Raw genomic sequence first — 18,201 nt, 5'->3', positions numbered from 1 at the left:
ACCTTCAGGGCCTGAATTTTTTTGTAGGAAGACAGCATACTGTTTATACATATAAGAAATGAAAGAGATTTATATGATGGTAGAGTAGTGCAATTCTGCTGACGCTGTTTTCCCATCTTGTGCTTTTGAAACAGTGATGAAATTCTAATGCTGTTTTGCAGTTTTCTTTCATTAGTCTATGCTGTTTTCGGCTTTATTGGCTTCAGAACATCCACTTAATCTAAGTATGACAGGCTTTTAGAAGCATCAGCACTCCTGGCATTTAAACCAACATACTTTTCCAGACATGATCACTTACCGTTTTTCAATAAAAACAGAATCCTATTTTGTTTTTGACAGATGAATGATGGACCACTGTGTAAGTGCAGCGCGAAAGCCCGACGAACAGGAATAAGACATGGCATTTATCCTGGCGAAGAGGTGACTAGTTCTAAGAACGTCATTTGTGGATACAAACTTGCTGTGGTAGACTCATACTTGGGTCGCTGATTTTTTTTCCTCACAGGTTGAGTAAAAACTACTGTGCAATGTTAAATCAGTTAGTTGTACAGCCTCGCATTTAGAATGCAGTACCTGTAATGGATTCCAGCTGGAAACTAGAGAAAACTTTTGCCTGAATTTTAGTTCTAGGTTTTTTTAAAGTTTTTGAAACACAACTGCATTAATAAAAAAAGAACACGTGGTCCAAGTTCTGTCATCTTCAGGTGGGTGAGTATATTATGAGGGCCCTCTTTGTGAAGGGAGTACTTTAAAAGAAAAAAGGAAAAGTGAACAAATTAGTAATTTTGCTGCCGGCAGCAGCAGCAAACTTGTCAGGAGGTGGGGTTGCCTCAGCACCAGAGCATGTCTGCACTTCAAACTGCCAAACGATTTATTAAGTTCTTTACAAGTATGTGATTAGAAAAAATGACACTGTCAGCCTCCTCCAGCGCTTTCTTATAATGATGGCGCCTTTCCTTTAAAAAATGTTGAAATAGTGCTTGGTTATTTTCCTTAGAAATATCCATTTGTACAGAGTATACGCTGTGGTCAGTATTTTTTCTGGAGATGGAAACAATGCTTGGACCACCTCAATTTTTTTTTGTTTTAAGAATAAAAGAATTTTATGTTGTGAAAACATTCAAGAACATTAATACGTAGGTTTTACAACTTAACAATGTAATTTTTCTTGAACATTTTAGTTTTTCAGTATGCCGTTCTACATATAGATACTAAAATGTGTTCTTTTACTTCTCTGTGGTTAAGAATTTGTGAGTGTTTCTATTGCAAAAGATAAATTTTTCCATTTCAGAAAAATTGCTCTGGGCTGAAGTTTACAGTAAATCACTCCAGCCTTGGATCAGTTCCTCCTCATGTTGTATCTAGCACTTTTCTTGCAGAAAAGGAGAGATTTTGAACAGGAGAAAACTGTGATACATCAAACCTGTTGCATGAAGACAGCTGCTCTCTGAAACAAGTGCAGCTGGGAATTTGACGCCTCTGAAAATCTCCTAGGATATTCTAGTTTTTACAGTGTCCTGTAGACAAACCTGCCTGGCTTTAAACTAGCTGATTCCTAAATGCCTTGTCACAGCGACAAGAAACTGGATTTGGGGCTGAACAGCCAGAGTGATTACCCTGCCTACTGGGAGGGTTTTGCAGGCTACGTGAAGCTGTGTAGCACTGCAGCTCACTGGCTGTTGCAGCCCATGCTGCCCTGTAGCACTGCCTCAGGCAGCGGTTTTTCATGCAGACCTCTGAGCTGTGACACACCAGGCACGGACCACATGGCGAAGCTGCCCTTGCCTAACTGCTGACGATGTTCGGGCCTTTAAGCTGGAGTGCTTCAGAAGGAGCTGGAACAGCAGAAAAGAGTCCCAGCCACCTAGTGTCGCATCAGGCTGTGCAGAGAGCTGCCGCACTGGGAGCTGGCCTGGGCGGACCGGGCATCGTGTCCAGGCGGGCAGAGCCGGGCCCTCAGGGGCTTCCCAAGCCCTTCTGCTCAAGCCTTGGAATTTGCCCCCATCCAATGAGCTGACACTAGTCCATCTTGATAACATACTTTGAGATCTTGTGATGCAAGGTCTGAGCTTAATTTTCTTTTTTTTTTTTTTTTTAAATGGTTCCCTGAAATAAACTTATATTAAAAAAAGAGGAAAGTAGTTTGGTAGGTAAATGACTGACTGCTACGTTTAAGAAAGATGGAAAGTCAAATGGAAAATAAAGAAATTATAGCTATGTTTTTCGCCTTTATTTTTCGCCTTTGATAGCTTTAAAATACTTCTGAAAGTGAAAACGTAGAGAAGGCCCCCTTCCCTTTTCCCAGACTACTTGATTATGACTACTTGTTTTATTTAATTTTTCCTAGTGTGTATTTCATGGCTATTAGAAATGCTTTATTCTGTCTTTTTATCTGAATTTACCTTGACTTTCCACGTAATTCTGCTTATCTCTTTCTTTAAGCCCATTAAGCCGTGTCGCCCCATGACCAACAATGCTGGAAGACTATACCACTATCGAATTACAGTGTCACCTCCCACAAACTTCCTAGTAAGTACTTTATAAGTATTTTTAACTAGGAGTCTAATTTTATTTTCAGTGGTGGAAGTAGTACTGCTTCTTGTTTACTCTGTGGTGATTTTATTTGCATTTTTCAGACAGACAGACCTACTGTTATTGAATATGATGACCATGAATATATCTTTGAAGGTTTCTCCATGTTTGCGCATGCCCCATTGACAAACGTAAGTATGTTCATTATTTTATAACTGGGATTTGTCTGGAAGAAAAGCTGTTTCTGTCCTGAAATAGCACTTCTGTACAGCAGTAATACATGTGTGTTACAAGCATCGTTCCAGCATGAAGAGCAGAGGAAAAACATTTGTGCTGATGAGTCTCAGGTTTTGTCATGACTAATTGGGATAAGTGTTGCCTTCAAACTGTGACTGAGGCTGCGATGTGCATCAAAGTAGTGTTCTTACGTGTTTCACAGTTTGAAAGTGAAATAATCCATTGAATAACTTGTTAAAACTGTTAATTGGATTTAAATTGGATGAGCAAGTTTGTTAATTTGAAAAAGTTTGTAAAATGAAAAAAGTCTCATTTATTTATTTATTCAGTGGCAAATGGGGACTGGACTTGTTCAGAATTCCAGCTCTAAAGGTTTTTTTGTTTTACAAAAAGTTATCTAGACATATCCACTGATTTCTAATATCTGCTCAGCTTATTCAGGAACTGGGCATGTTATGATTTTTATTAAAATTTATAGGTATTTAAAGTGAATTAGTTGGTTGCTTCAAGAGCAAATCTAACAAAAAAATGGGCATGTTTGATACCTGACCATCCTTCTGCTTTTCCAGGGTAGAGTGTGTTAGTAATATCTAAATGAAAAATGTGAAACTGCATTTGGAGATTATCTTGGTATTTCAAGAACTCTTTTTTCAAATGCTTTAGGGTACCATCTGTTTCCTCGTTTTTATATCTGCTGTTAAGAGCACCAGCAATGCCAAGAGTGGCTCTCAGTGCAGGATTGGGACCTAAGAATTCTGGAATTGAGAGGCACTGAGAAGAAAGTATTTATTTTTCCTCCTAGTTTGCTTACATAATATATATATGACAACACTTGACTTTTGGTGAGCAGAGGAAGGGACTGCATCTGTTCTCTTGTAGACACAAAGTCAGGGAGAGAGCAGGGTTCAGCCAGTAGGGTTGCAATGCAAAGCGCTCCTGCCCTGTGGCATTAACTCATCCTGGGGGTTTAAGGCATGTCTGGCCTGAGGCATTACATTTTTACTTTGCAAAAAGCAAGAAGGAAAAGTTGTGGGTTTTTTTCCCATTAAAAGGATATAGAGACTACCTTGTCTTTATTATTTTATGTCTGCTATAAGATAGGAAGGCAGAGTGTTGTGGAAATCTTTTTCTATACAAAAAACAGATCTCATCTGGTCTGACATGAGTAGTTGCCGAAGTCTTACAGCTGACTCTTACTGTAACGTGCATGTGTTGCAGCTACCGAACTATCAGAACATTGTTGTAGTTTCTCGTCCCAAGTAGGGGAAGACTTTCAGCAGTAAATGATTATTGTCTTACAGACCTTTGAGCACAAAGCAATACCATATCATCAGTTCCTGTTACTAACAATGTCCTAGGCATAAAGCCCATTGAAAAGTGTGGGACTTGCTGTCCTAAGAAGATTTTTGGCAATGTGAAAACTGCTATTTGAGAGACATTATGGAACATATTTGATACAAGGGAGATGGCTGAGGGTAGCAAAAATAGAGGTCTGAACATTAACATCTTTGAGTGAAAAGAGTTTATATAATTTGAAGGAAGTCTCTATCACTATTATTTTTTTTCAATAATAATTGAGCTGGTCAGGTTTTAGGTGAAATGGTTTGTATAGTCACAAGAGAAATTGTCATTTTCATAATGTAACTACCAAAGCAATTTTGTAGTCCTGACCAAGTGTTCCTTTACTGTATATTTGTACTGTATATGTATATTTGGTTCTGTATGTGGAACTAATTCACGGAGATTAGGACGTGGTCACCTCTCTGAAGCATTCATTTTCTACTTACTACAAAGAAAAATACTCTAGACAATCAAATTCCTGAATCAAAATATCCTGTCTTGGTTGAACTTGCACATTAGAAAATAAATAAGCACTCCGTGTGTATGTGTGTATTAAAAAAAAAAAAAAAAGATTTTAAGCGTCGCTGATTTAAATATGACAGTTTTTCCTTTCCTCAGTTTCTATATGAGGCATCTTACTGTCAAGATTTTTTTGCTTATTTTGGCAACATTTAATATTAGAAAGGTTTTTATCAAATCCCAGGAAATGCAGTTTGTCCTTTTGTTTGTTTGGATTTTTTGGTTTAGCTCCTTAACCTCTAGTTTATCTTTATATAAGGATGCAAGTAGCAGGTTGGAGAAGAAGGACCACAGCAGTTGCTGACGGAGTCATGCCATCAGCAGCTGTATGTAGGCAAAATAGCCAGATGTTTATTTAACAGTGGGCTGCAAGAAGATGTGAGGAGAATATTGTGCCTCTGCTGAGTCCATGGATTTTGACGCATCTCCAGTACTATATTTTTGTGTGCATATTGATGCAAAATAAAAGCCTTGGGTTGCTTCAGTTTCGTAGGTCATGGAATTGTTTTGAGATTGTCTCTTACATTTGCAAGGGCAGTGAGTAGTAGAACTTGCTAACAGTTACAAGAGTTGTAAACATTTAAGGTAGGAGTTAGTCATGTCTGTAGTCTTTTTAGAAATCTAGCTTTGTTGCTTAAAAAAAATCCCATTAAAAAAAAAAGAAAAATACTTTGAAAGTCCATGGACTTCGCAAACATGAGTAATGAAAATGAATTAAATGTTTGTCTTACAAGTTAGTAGAGCAAATTTTTAAGAATATTTATTGGATAAAATTTGTGTAAATGTATAAATCTATCCTGAAAGTTTGTACGTTCTGTTTCCATCACTCAAAGCTGTCTTTTAGGACAGTATAGCTAATACAATTGGTAGTGTGCTAAAAACACTTTGCCTCCAGGTCACTGGATCAATCTGGCATGTTGTATCATCAACAATAAATTTACCTACAACTATACATTTTCAAAGAGAAGAAACAGATTTACTAAGCTTTGCTTTTCTAATCAAAACTTCATCTCCAGTAGATGGCATTATTTAATCATCTTTTACCGTCCCTCCTGCCAGCCCTGTGTTATTGCAGAGGTGGAGATTAGACTTCCCTTACACTTACGCTTGCGTTCCTGTCTTTTGCATGATATCATTGCGCAAGTGTTTTAATAAGTGCCCTCTTGATCAGACAGTAATACCTTTGCACGCAGAATTGTATTAACTTTACAGTTGACACTGCATCGCTTTTCATGCCCAATCTCTATTTTTCCTTCCAGATTCCCTTATGTAAAGTAATCAGATTTAACATTGACTACACAATTCATTTCATTGAGGAGATGATGCCTGAGGTAAGGAGGATAATTAGTCAAAAGTCAGAGTGGGTTGTGAGTTGTTGGTGTGCTTAGTGGATTAAACTCTAAAGAGTCCTATCTTGTGAAGCCTGTAAGAGGCAGGCTGCGTCCTGAATGAATGGCTGAAAGGGAATTTGCACTCACAGGTACTAGCGTAAATCCATCTACCTAGGATGTCATAAGTTACAATCAAATACTAAGAACTGCTTATACCCGTAGCTTCTTTTCAGTTTAAGCTGTTTACTGTGTCAGCTATTCTATTTGTGAGCTGAGTTAGGCATTATCCTGCTTTTACAGATTAAAAAAAAATGAGGCATGTGGAGGTGCTGATTTGCAAGGACCACAGAAGTCAATGGCAGAGCTGAAACTTTAAAGTTGAATGTGAAGCTCTAAAGATCACTTACCAGTAGTTAATATAGGCTGATGCCAAAACAATTGTCCTGTGGATATAAACAAAGCAAATTCAGTTCATAATCTGCTTTTTATTGTGAACCAGTCTCTGGTGAAGCCAGTTTGTGAAGTAAATTGCTGGAGTGGAACAGCATGTGTGGGTACAGAAATATCCCTGCATATTAACTACAAAGATAGGATCAGTGTTTAATTTAGTCACATCTATTTACACTTTTTTAAAATTCTCTCTCTTTTTTGTTGCTCAGCAGCAAATTTATCTAAATATGTGCAAGAGCCCTAAAATTCCCCAACAAGATTAATGTGATCAGTGCAATTCACTGCTTGTTATTGAATATGCTGTTGTCTCCAAATCTTTCGCTAAAATAATAAATGGCCAGTAAGCAAAATAGGAAATTTGATTTTGTGTGTCCGTGTGTGTGTCCATGTGTGTGTCCGTGTGTGTGTCCTGGTCTTTTAGCTGTGGCTATAGCACTACTTGCAAACCTTATTTACTAGTGCATTCCTGTGAAAGAGATTCTGTTGTTGGGTTTGGAACTTATAGACAGCTTTATATACATACAATTTATATCTAGCTGTCCTGGTTTTGTTTCCTCAGGAAGGCTTTTTAAAGGAACAGTTCCTTCATTTATGACTGAAAGCTGTATGTTTTGGAGTAGCTGCTTTCCCACTTGATGAAAAGCTCTTCGCCCCCTCCCCCACCCCGTGCTGGCCCCTAAGGTCGTAGTCCTCAATTTGTGATGTACCAATTTGTTGCTGAGAAGGCGACTGTGGTATCACATATGGTGACTTGTAAGTTCTTAGCATGAACGTTTAGGAAAAAGAGAATTATAAGAAAGATTCTTCTAAGAAGTATATCACCTCCTTAGCTTACTCAGTTGAAAGCGTTTTGGTGCTGGTAAATTACCTCATAGCCTCAATAATTTTGACCTGCAGTGTGGATTTGGACATTTAATAAAGATTCCTCAGTATGTATTGACAGTGCTTTCTGAAGAGGCCACTGTGTTATGCTGGACGACTACAGCTACATCAATACTGTTTCCAAAGTCCAATGTCTAGAGATTTGCAAATATGAAGAGACTGTTTTTCTCAATATATTTAACTAACTTTGAGTGGCATTATTTGTATTACAGTATTATATAATTACAATCCTGTCTTAATTTTTTTCTGCAGAATTTTTGTGTGAGAGGGCTTGAGCTGTTCTCTTCTTATCTATTCAAAGATATTTTGGAGCTCTATGACTGGAATCTTAAAGGTAACTATTTTACTTAGAAAAGGAACCCATACACAGAAACAGCTAATCAGAGCTTTGGTAAATGGACCGCTGTTTTGTAATATTTTTTGATTAAAAAAAAAATGGGGCTCAAAATAACAAAGTCATATGCTGTTTTAAGTGACAGAGACACACCTGAAGTTCTTCTTGAAGAAGGTGAAATTATCAAAGTTCATTAGTGTGGATTATGGCAATAAAAATGCACAAATTTGGCATTGTGTTGTCACACAAACTAAATTTCTTCCTTAATCCAAAAATCACTCTCTTCAATTGAGCAGTAAATATTATTGTGTTTAATACTGTCCAGTATTATGTGCCCCCCCCCAGTCTTCTCTTCTCCAGGCTGAACAGGCCCAGCTTTCTCAGCCTGTCCTCATAGAAGAGATGCTTCAGTCCCCGAATAATCTTTGTAGCCCTTTGCTGGACTCGCTCTAGTAGCTCCATGTCTGTCTTGTAATGGGGAGCCTGAAACTGGACACAGCACTCCAGCTGTGGCCTCACCAGGGCTGAGCAGAAGGGGAGGATCACCTCCCTCGACCTGCTGGCAGTGTTCTGTCTAATGCGGCCCAGGAGACCATTGTCAGCCTTTGCCACAAGGGCACGTTGCTGGCTCATGGTCAACTTGTTGTCCACCAGGACCCCCAGGTCCTTCTCCACAGAGCTGCTTTCCGGCAGGGCAGCCCCCAGCCTGTCCTGGTGCAGGAGGTTCTTCCTCCCTAGGTGCAGGACCCTGCACTTGCCTTTGTTGAACTTCATGAGGTTCCTCTCTGCCCATCTCTCCAGCCTGTTGAGGTCCCTCGGAATGGCAGCACAGCCCCCTGGTGTATCAGCCACTCCTCCCAGTTTTATATCATCAGCAAACTGGCTGAGGATGCACTCTGTCCCTTCACCTAGGTCACTGATGAGTAAGCTGAACAAAACTGGACCCAGTCTTGACCCCTTGGGGACACTGCTAGCTACAGGCCTCCAACTAGACTTTGTGCCACTGACTGCAACCCTCTGAGCTCTGCCATTCAGCTAGTTCTCAATTCACCTCACTGTGTGCTCATCTAGCCTGTACTTCCTCAGTTTGCCTATGAGGATGTTATGGGAGACAGTGTTAAAAGCCTTCCTGAAGTCAAGGCAGACAACATCCACTGCTCTCCCCTCATCTACCCCGACAGTCATTCCATCAGAGAAGGCTATCAGGTTGGTTAAGCATGATTTCCCCTTGGTGAATCCATGCTGACTACTCCTGATCACCTTCTTATCCTTCACATGCTTAGAGAGGGCATCCAGGTGAAGCTGTTCCATCACCGTTCCAGGGATCAAGGTGAGGCTGACTGGTCTGTAGTTCCCTGGGTCCTCCTTCTTGCCCTTTCTGAAGACTGGAGTGACATTTCCTTTCTTCCAGTCCTCAGGCACCTCTCCTGATGACTGTGACCTTTCAAAGATGATTGAGAGTGGCCAAGCAGTGATGTCCGCCAGCTCCCTCGACACTCGTGGGTGCATCCCATCAGGGCCCATGGACTTACGGATGTCGGGTTTCCCTAAATGATCTCTAACCTGATTCTCCTCGACCAAGGGAAAGTCTCTCTTTCTCCAGACTTTCTCCCTGGTCTTCAGGGTCTGGTATTCCTGAGGTCTGGCCTTAGCAGTAAAGACTGAAGCAAAGAAGGCATTCAGTATCTCTGCCTTCTCTGTATCCTTTGTCAATAGGGCCTCTGCCCTATTCAGTAGTATTTTTCTACAGTCAAATTACAAAAGTGTCATATAGACACCATACAGGGGTAAGTTAGGATTATAGCAGAATGTTTACACCTTGGCAAGATGAAAATGTATCTTCCTGGGAAGACTGTAACAAAGGAGAATTTTAAAGATGAGCCTTTCCTTGGTCTAAGAGAAAACCAAGAAAATTTCAAAGGAATTTCATTTCAGAATCTGTAGGTGTGTTTTGGTCTACAGAGATGTACTTTGTACTTCTTGTTAAACAGAAGAGCATACAAGCGTAGCTTTCTTTGGTTTGTTACTAAATGTATTCTAGTATTAATTTTGTTCCATATCACTGGTTTTGTTTGCATTTTTTTTTTTTACACCAGGTACATACTGTTTTGATTTTTATTTTCATACAAACCTTTGGGTAATGAAATCAGAAAGGAAAAACAAAGTAGCACCTGTTATCACTGTTCATTATTGTAACAAAAAACTATTAATTGGGAGAGACTAATCAAAATACCAGTGTTTGTGCTTATGTCTATATTTGTGTCTTAATCAGACTTTTAAGTGCATTGATTACATAAAAAGTTTTTTTTTTGTATCACCCTTTTAAATAGAACTGTTTTTGTTTGGTTTTTTTTGTTTGCTTTTTTTTAAGGCTATCACAGTTTCCTTTGAAATTGTCCATGTGGAAGCTTTCATTAGAAGCTGTTATTCTGTTCCTTTCTGCTTTACATTTTGCCACTTTTCTGTCTGAAACTGACGCCCTATAAAATTTATCACTCTATACTGATTTTATCTTGGGCAGGATTTCTGGCCCTCCCCGCCCTCCCTTTGGCAAATATATTGCTGTTCCTAAATTTTTTGTAATTTTTTTGTATTCAAGGTCCTTTGCTTGATAACGATTCTGCTTGCTGCTCCAGATTTCACTTCATGCCGCGATTTGTGAGATTTCTTCCAGGTAATGATTACATTATGTAGCTTTATGGAAATGACAACTTAATAAAAGAAAAAGCTTATTACAAGTGAAATGATTCAGTTGGTGTAGCAGTTTGGTGATTCCATCTGAATTCCTAAAACACTCCCTGATATTAAGACTGTTTTGCTTGGAACTGCAAGAAGTAGGATGTGGATAGGCAGGCCAGGTCTTGCGCCCAGCTGGTCTCTCTCACGTGGCTTTTGCAGGCAATGGTGGGTCATTCTTGCCCTGTCCTGCAATGGAGCTTTGGGGTTTGAGGAGTGTCGTTTTCTGCTGTCACATATGAAACAATCTGAGTTTCATGTCCCCTCTGCTCTTCAAGATAGGTGTCATGCGATTATACTATGATTTTTGATATGCGGTTTTGAGGGTCAGCGCCCCTGAGCACAAGTTGTTCTGATTATTAATTTCTTTATCTTAATGCAAGCTTAGACACTGCAGCATGCAGTGAAAGATAGAAAAGCACCATTTCAGTGCAATTCAACCCTAGCCTACGAGACAAGGACAAGCTTCAATGTGAAGGGTTATGTTCATTTTGACTGATCAGCTTATACAGGCATTTAACACATCCTAAGATAGTAGGATAGACTTTCAGTTGACATAAATGTTAATGGCTCCACTGAAAATGTGTCCTGCTGAGGTCCTGCCAGTGATTGTTGCAAAGGGTTGGGCAGGCGGGAGGATGTGTTCGGCCGCTGGACTAAGGGTGCAGCTGAGATGCGGCGCAATCTTCATCAAGAGGACTGTGGCCTGGAGATGCTCTGCTCTGGGCTTTGAAACTTAGAAGAAATATTAATTATAGCCATAGCTAAATGAGGTTTGGCTAGCTACTGTGGAGAGTACTGATGAGTGATGGCTACATGACTATATTTCTAACTGTTGTTTCTTCCTGGATTCACAACGCTATTCAATCAGAAGCAGAGCTCTGAGGCTTGCTAGCAAACATTGATTCAGTTCTGCTGAAGCAATTTACAAAATAAGCCATCAAGCCACATGTGGCTGATTAACTTGACCTCATCACAAAATGAAAACAAGTTTGACTTGCCTGGATTGTGTAGCTTGGGGGTGTTTTCCTGTTAGTTTGGGGTTTTTATGTTCTGATTTGTTTTATTTTGGTTTAGAAGTCAGCTCTTTCTGCGCAGTTGGATTGCTTATTGACGGGGGAGATAAGTCTCTGTCTGTGTACTCCTGTGTCCTTCTTTTTTGAGGTTCCCAGCCCTCCAGCTCTTAGCAAAAATGTTTTTTTCCTGTTATTTCTCCATGTTCTCTTTAGCATCTTTACGATAAATACTTTTTTAACCAAGTTTTCAATTTAGATAATTTATTTTCTGAGCTGTCTGTAGAGATTATTAATTTCCAGAGAGTGAAAATCTATCTCCTTCAGGTATGTTTACAGAAGATTGTTTATCTCTATTTCTTCAAAGAAGATATATTAGTGCAACGGATGCCCACACATCCATCAAGTGCCTCCTTAAAGATGGAAGTGAATTGCTGATTTCCCATCCCCTCTACTTTTCTTTCTTATTTTTCTCACGTAGTGTAAAGAAACCCAGCTTCGTGATGTCAGAATTTCTGTGTGGGTTAGTAACAGACGCAGACATTGGGGTAGCTCTGAGCTTTGAGCTAATCGTATCAAGTTTGCTGAGTGCCAAAGATACAGAGCACACAGAATAGTTGTCTTACTCTTTTTTTTTTTTTTTTCTTTCCTCCCCTCCCCCCTTGGCTTTTTATGATGATCAGTATATTAGAGACTAGAGAAAACTGCAGTGTGTTTTGACCTGAGAAAGTTCAGGTCCCTGAACTACTGTTTAGCACAACTATCTATAGCAACCTGTCCTGTCCCTGGCAGTCTTCAGTAAGTAACTTTACACATACTTTTTTGTTGCTGAACAATATAAACTAGTAGTTGGCAAAAGTGCCAACAAAAATCTTCTAAACTTGAGTCTCTCTTTAATTCTAGGATAAACTTCCCAAATTTAAAAACTGTTCTGCTATTCAGGTGACCAGTATGGCTCGCTCTCTGCCTCTGTAGATCTTCAGAAAAGTATTCTCTCTCTCAATGCTTGTTTGGAATATATTTTCCCTGTTTTAGATTCCCTCTTGGAATTTAAATGATGCTAATTGTTCTAAGTGGTTGCTAGACCAACTTATATCATTCCGCTTCATCTTTCTATACTGTAGTGCTGTAATCCCAACTAGAGTAGGAGAAGTGCATATCCCTTCATGTATGTTGCAGAGGAAATCATCTTAAGCAGCACTGTTGTGATGCACCAGTTCAAAGAGGCTTTTTGTATGAGCCTAATACCACATTCCCTGTGCTGTGTATTCTTCCCCAGTATTGTTTTTAGGCTCTACCTATGTTTTTTCTCCATTCTTTTTTGTGTATGTAGCGACAGGGAGAGTGTACTCAGTGGCAGGACCAGATTGCTTCTGCTCCCTAGGGAAGGGAAATCAGTGTTTGTGCTTCTGTGAGCATGAATCTTGAAGATGCCTCCAATGTCTACGGATTAAGTCGCTGTTATTTAAGGAGGATGTTTGAGAGATTTGTGTCAAACTTAAAGCACCGTAGTAGCATGTCTGTCTCATATGAGCTGACATACTGAATTTGAATAGTCAGTGTCTTCTGAGTGGTGGTCTGCCAAGACCATCACTCATTCATCTTTGCTGTTTTTGTCTTTACATCTGTAGCTGGCTGCCTGGAGCTAGTAGGATGTTTATTATACCATCTTCCTTCTCAACAAGCAGCATTTGCTCTGCGTATTTTGTGGGGTTGCAGAAGTATTTAGCAGTTTTCGCATGTGCTTCATTCATTTAGTGACAGAAGAGAGCATGAGGCTCTTAAGTCTTCATTGCTGTAGGTACAGCATATAAGCGCTACAAATGAGTTTAAAATGCAAAGATAACTTATTACATTCCCCCAGAAGTGTCCCTTAAAATTTTTGAGTGTTCCTTAAAAAAGCCACATAAATGCCTAAAAGGCTTTTTAACTGTTCTTGTAAAAGGAGTGATAAAAGTGTGAGAAGGAAGACATAACTGGACAGTGTAACTTACTGTTCTGCCTGCTCATTTTAAAGTTATTCAGGCAAGTTGGAAACTTCAGCTTTGCAGTATGATGAAACTGTTATTTTTGCTACCATTACCATTATTGCTTCCAGTTTAGCAAAGAAGCATTTATGCGTGTGCACTATTCATCAATAAAACATTTGCCTTTTTATTTGTCAAGTCACTTAAGCATTTTGCATTTTATTTCGCTCATCTGAATATTTTATTTGTTCTGCATATTTTCTCTTTTGCTAATACTTTAGGAGCAAATATCTGAAATGTGATTTTTTTTTTCTTTTTCATTTTGTTTTTAAGATGGAGGGAAAGAAGTACTGTCAATGCATCAGATTCTTCTCTACTTGTTACGATGCAATAAAGCTCTGGTGCCTGAAGAGGAGATTGCCAACATGCTTCAGTGGGAAGAACTGGAATGGCAGAAATACGCAGAGGAATGCAAAGGGATGATCGTTACCAGCCCTGGCATGGTACAGCAAATAATTCTGACTTATGAACATTGCAATGACACATGCATGTCTTATTTCAGAGAGTGTCCTGTGGGCTGAATTGTAAGTGGAAAAGATGACCAATGACAGTTGCAGTTTGCAATAGGAAAAGTAGATTGAATTGTTCCAACCCTGGCAAGAACTGCACCCTCTGCTGCCCTGCTGAGGGAAAGGTTTCCAGATGAGCACGGTTTCAATGTGCACATTAAACAGAATAGCTATATTTTAATAATGTGAAACCTTAGCTTGCTCCTCTGCTTTCATATTTTTATGGCAGTCTTTATCTGCATGATCGCATTCTGTTTTCTGTGACACAGGTCCAAAGAACTGATAATAATTTTCGCTTTTTTTATCTTCCTCTTTTGAACCCCAGCTCTATTTAATGCGCTCTGTCCAGATTCTGCCCTGAATAAGTAAAAGGTCTTTTCTGCCTGTGTGTTTTTTCACCTGGTTCCTATGCTGCCCTCACTCATACCAGAGAATTTCATATGTATTAATGAATGCATCCATTAATTTTCAGTGCCAAACCTGAAACCCCTATGGCCTTGTTATTTTTGGAACAGTTAGTATTTTAAAGCATATGTTTGCAGAACACAGCTCCTTTCCACTCCAGTATTTATGCAAATTAGCCCATATTTCTGAATTTCACACTTTAGAAATGAGCACAAGAATAAATGATATCCACTAAGAACTGCAGGGTTTTGTTTGTGTCATTTGGTCAGGATCACAAAGGTGGCATCTCAGTAGTAGAGACATGTTTTGGACTTCATTTTTAAACTAGCATCCAGCTTTCTCAGTTGTAAGACCTTTCTTTGTGGCTTCATTTTCCCTCCTTGCTCATTGCACAATCTCTCAACCTCTCCTGAAAAATCTGTTAACTTAGAAACATTCCTAAAGGGAAATTTAGTTTGCTCACTGAAAAACTTGTCTCCAAATTGCAGCCAGGGTAATTGCCTAGATGTATTTTTCACGCCCTTGTTTTTAACTATGACAGCATTGCATTTAGTAAATTACTTTATAAGCTAATCAGAACTTGCCAGGATGATTTTTTTTTTCCTCGACTTTATTCTAAGTATTTTCCTTATGGATGAAGCTTTCTGCAGCAAAAGGGAAAATAAACCCATCTCTGGGAACACCAGTACATGGGAACCCTCAGTATAGAAAATTTTACTTGAGGTGGTTAAAACTGAGTGTTAAATCAGAATTTCGTAACAGAAATTGTTAGACAGTTTTAATGTCTAACTTAACGTACTCCATGGCCTCCGTGGACTCCCATACAAGGCACAAGCTAGTGTACCAGTCATCAGCATCCAAATGGTGATACACTGACATAGCTTCACTGGTTTTGCTGAAGCTGTGCTGATTTCTACCACTAAAATACTTGGCCTTTTATGTTATTTTTGTGTATCTTAGCATAAAGATATGCATATATGCTCCCTTTTTATGTGATTGAAAGAACTGTAAATGTCTTTATGCACAAGGCAATGCAGTTTGTCACTGCTAGTGTTAATTGTAGGATTTTGTGTGATTTTACCAAACTTAGCATTCTACAGTGCAAAATTTTTAGAGATATATATGGCTATCCAAATATATAAGCATAAAAGAAATTTGCAACACTTTGAAAAATGGTCGTTATAATGCCATCCTTAGAGGATGTTTTTCTCTCAAGAAGGTTGTAATGATTTTTTTTTTCTTAGTCTATGGATTTTTTTTTCAGTTGATTGCAGCATGTTTTGTTGAGTATAAAAGTCAGTGAGAAATAGAGTATGAAAGTATTTTCTGTGCGTTTTACCAGATGTTATAAGATGAAACAGTTCTATTATAGAGACAATGTGAAACTGTTTTATAAAATGACAGCTCTTCAATTCAATTTTATCTACTTGACACAATGAAGTAAAACATTAAATTTTATTTTGCTGCTTTTCTCCACAATACCACTTCAGAAATAATAATTCCTAGTGAGAACAGATCCAGTTTTTCTATATATATTGCGTTATTTTAAAATGTGAGGTGTACATATGCACAGTGGAGAAAGGAAAAAAACTTGACAGGTATATAAATCTCATTTACTTAAACAACTAACAATAGTTCAGCGTTATTTAAAAGTTTAACATGTTCATTGTGTTCTGTTAGTTTGAAACTTTGTTTTGGAAGAGATTTAAAGGTTAACAGATTTTAATCTTTTTTAGTATGTCACTCTTTCTAAAGTGCTGCTGCTTTTCCTATTAGTACATATATATATAATACGCATATCTATATTTATATATTTTAACATACTTTTGTACTACATCTGCATGCAGTCCCACCATTCCCTCTTTTATGAGTATGAGTCCTCCTTGACTGAGGAGGTTAGGAGTAGGAAACAAAGATAAGGGGCCACCGCTCCATTGGATTTTCCTTGTTTTGGATGAGATGTTAAAAGCAAGATTCTGATTGTGCTTATTAGATGATCTCTCACAGCACTTTTAAGAGAAGAGAGGGACAAAAGTCTGAAAAAATAGCATTTAATTTGTTTGTATCCTCTCTGCTGGTACAAACACACAGTATAAACTATGTATTTGATGCTATCTAGGCTCGATTTCATTCATTTACTCATTTAACCTTCAGAAGGACCACAGAGACGAAGCCAGTCTTCATTGTACTAGAAACTAAAGCATAGCATAGTTGAACCTCTCTCATAACCTTCAGTGGTTGAACAATTGTGATAAATCTTTAGCAAGGTCTTTTGTCCTGGTTCTTGTTAGGCATTTGTTAAGAGCTGCATAACAGAATGACAAAAAGCAAAGCCAGTGCCATCTAAATAAACAAAAAGGGTTCAGTTTTAAGTGATGCTGGGCCCTCACATTTCGCACAGACCACGCTAGGTGTATTGAAGACTCCTGTCCCTTTCCCACTTTTTAGGTTCAGATTACTTCTATTTAGGTGTCTAAAATGTGGAACATTTGATTAGGAAAATGTTGGCTGTATTTCTTTAATACATTGATTGTAATCAATATATTGAGGGTAATGATTGTTTTATATCCTGTTAATCAGATTTTTGCCTTCTTTGTTCTCAGCAGGATCGTTGTTGCATAGCAAGGCAGGCTTTTTGTGTCTGCGTGTGTGTGTGTGGGTTTTCTGAAAAAATCAGGTGTAAAAAATTTTTTTATTTCTAATGTTAAGGGATGGGAGAAACAGCAAATAATTTCTGTGAAGATAATAAAAACTTTCCAGGTTGGCTTTCTGCAAAAAACACAAAACCAGATGAACTTAAGTTTCATAACTTTAAGCTCTGGTTTAGAGAACAACCCTCTGCCTGCTGCAGATCCTCCCCATCTTTTTTATTAGAACTTGCTGTCCCATTCCTTTTTGATTGGAAGTACTGTGTGGAAAACCTATTCTTTTTTCACTAGCTTGCATGAGCAAACTGAATCTTGGATTATTCTTTAATTGGTTTGGTAGATGAAACTGTGTCTTTTGTCATCATGTCAAAAGGGAAGTCGATAAGCCTTTTTCCCCTTGAGAAATATTTTTCTATCTGAAAAATCAAAGTTTTAGGTAAGTTTTTCAACAGTAGATGAGTAGTTTGGCCACCTGAGGAGGCCTTTACCTTTCCTTCCAGAATTGACTTCATGTATCCATGCAGAAAATTACTTCTGTAAGCAGTTCTACGAAGGTGATTTGAAGGATTAAAGCTTTATTCTTGACACGGTTTGTGTTGTTTTGTTAGAAGAATGGTGAGAGCCATTTCTTAGGGTTCTGTAAGAAATTTTGAAACTCATCTTTGAGAAATTCTCTGTGTTAAATTGACAGTTTTGAGATACAGGTAACCAAAAGTAATGCCCTTTTTCTGGAACTTTAGACAAGCAGAAAATACTGGCTTCATCCAGCTGATTGCATGGTGGGGAGTAAGCAGGTACATAACAAAGCAGCTTACAAGGTAATGGAGAAAATATTTACTTGGAGACAAACTGTGCACCTTCAACTGAGTTTTTAAATATATTCGGTAAGCAAATGAGAACTCTGCAAGCAGCAGGTCTTCGGCAGTGATGTGTAATTACTCATTTTCTGCAGTTTTAGAGGTGAAGTGAAAGTTGCCTCCTTCTACACTGTGCTTTTAACTATAAAAAGAACTTCTGTTTTGAAGTATAAAAAGGACAAAAGTCTTCCTCATTATACAAGACTGTATTCCTCGTTATATGCATTATACATGTATAGGAGCCTTTCCTAAGAGTGGCATGACAGGTTTTTATGCCATTTAGTCTGTGTGATTGAATGGATCTAATAAGGGCTTCACTTACGATGGAAATCAGGAACAGAACTAAAATTAGAGAGGTAACCTGATCCTAGTGAACTACT

The 18,201-nt window shown here is 38.5% G+C and overlaps 1 protein-coding gene across 3 annotated transcripts in view; it reads left to right on the top strand.

The window, feature by feature from the left end:
- The window catches only part of DROSHA (drosha ribonuclease III), a 75,844-nt gene that overhangs the window by 13,216 nt on the left and 44,427 nt on the right, over positions 1 to 18,201 (top strand). For all 3 annotated transcript variants that reach the window (XM_026098431.2, XM_064506886.1, XM_026098432.2), the window contains 7 exons: positions 340 to 420; positions 2,443 to 2,529; positions 2,637 to 2,723; positions 5,889 to 5,960; positions 7,545 to 7,626; positions 10,226 to 10,300; positions 13,676 to 13,845. In XM_026098431.2, coding sequence (XP_025954216.2) covers positions 340 to 420; positions 2,443 to 2,529; positions 2,637 to 2,723; positions 5,889 to 5,960; positions 7,545 to 7,626; positions 10,226 to 10,300; positions 13,676 to 13,845 — 654 coding nt within the window. The remainder of the gene's footprint in view (positions 1 to 339; positions 421 to 2,442; positions 2,530 to 2,636; positions 2,724 to 5,888; positions 5,961 to 7,544; positions 7,627 to 10,225; positions 10,301 to 13,675; positions 13,846 to 18,201) is intronic.

This window comes from Dromaius novaehollandiae, chromosome 2 (assembly GCF_036370855.1).
Source record: "Dromaius novaehollandiae isolate bDroNov1 chromosome 2, bDroNov1.hap1, whole genome shotgun sequence".
In the NCBI taxonomy this organism is placed as follows: Eukaryota; Metazoa; Chordata; class Aves; order Casuariiformes; family Dromaiidae; genus Dromaius; species Dromaius novaehollandiae.
The sequence above is the reverse complement of the archived record's forward strand: the minus strand, read 5'-3'. Positions and strand labels throughout refer to the sequence as shown.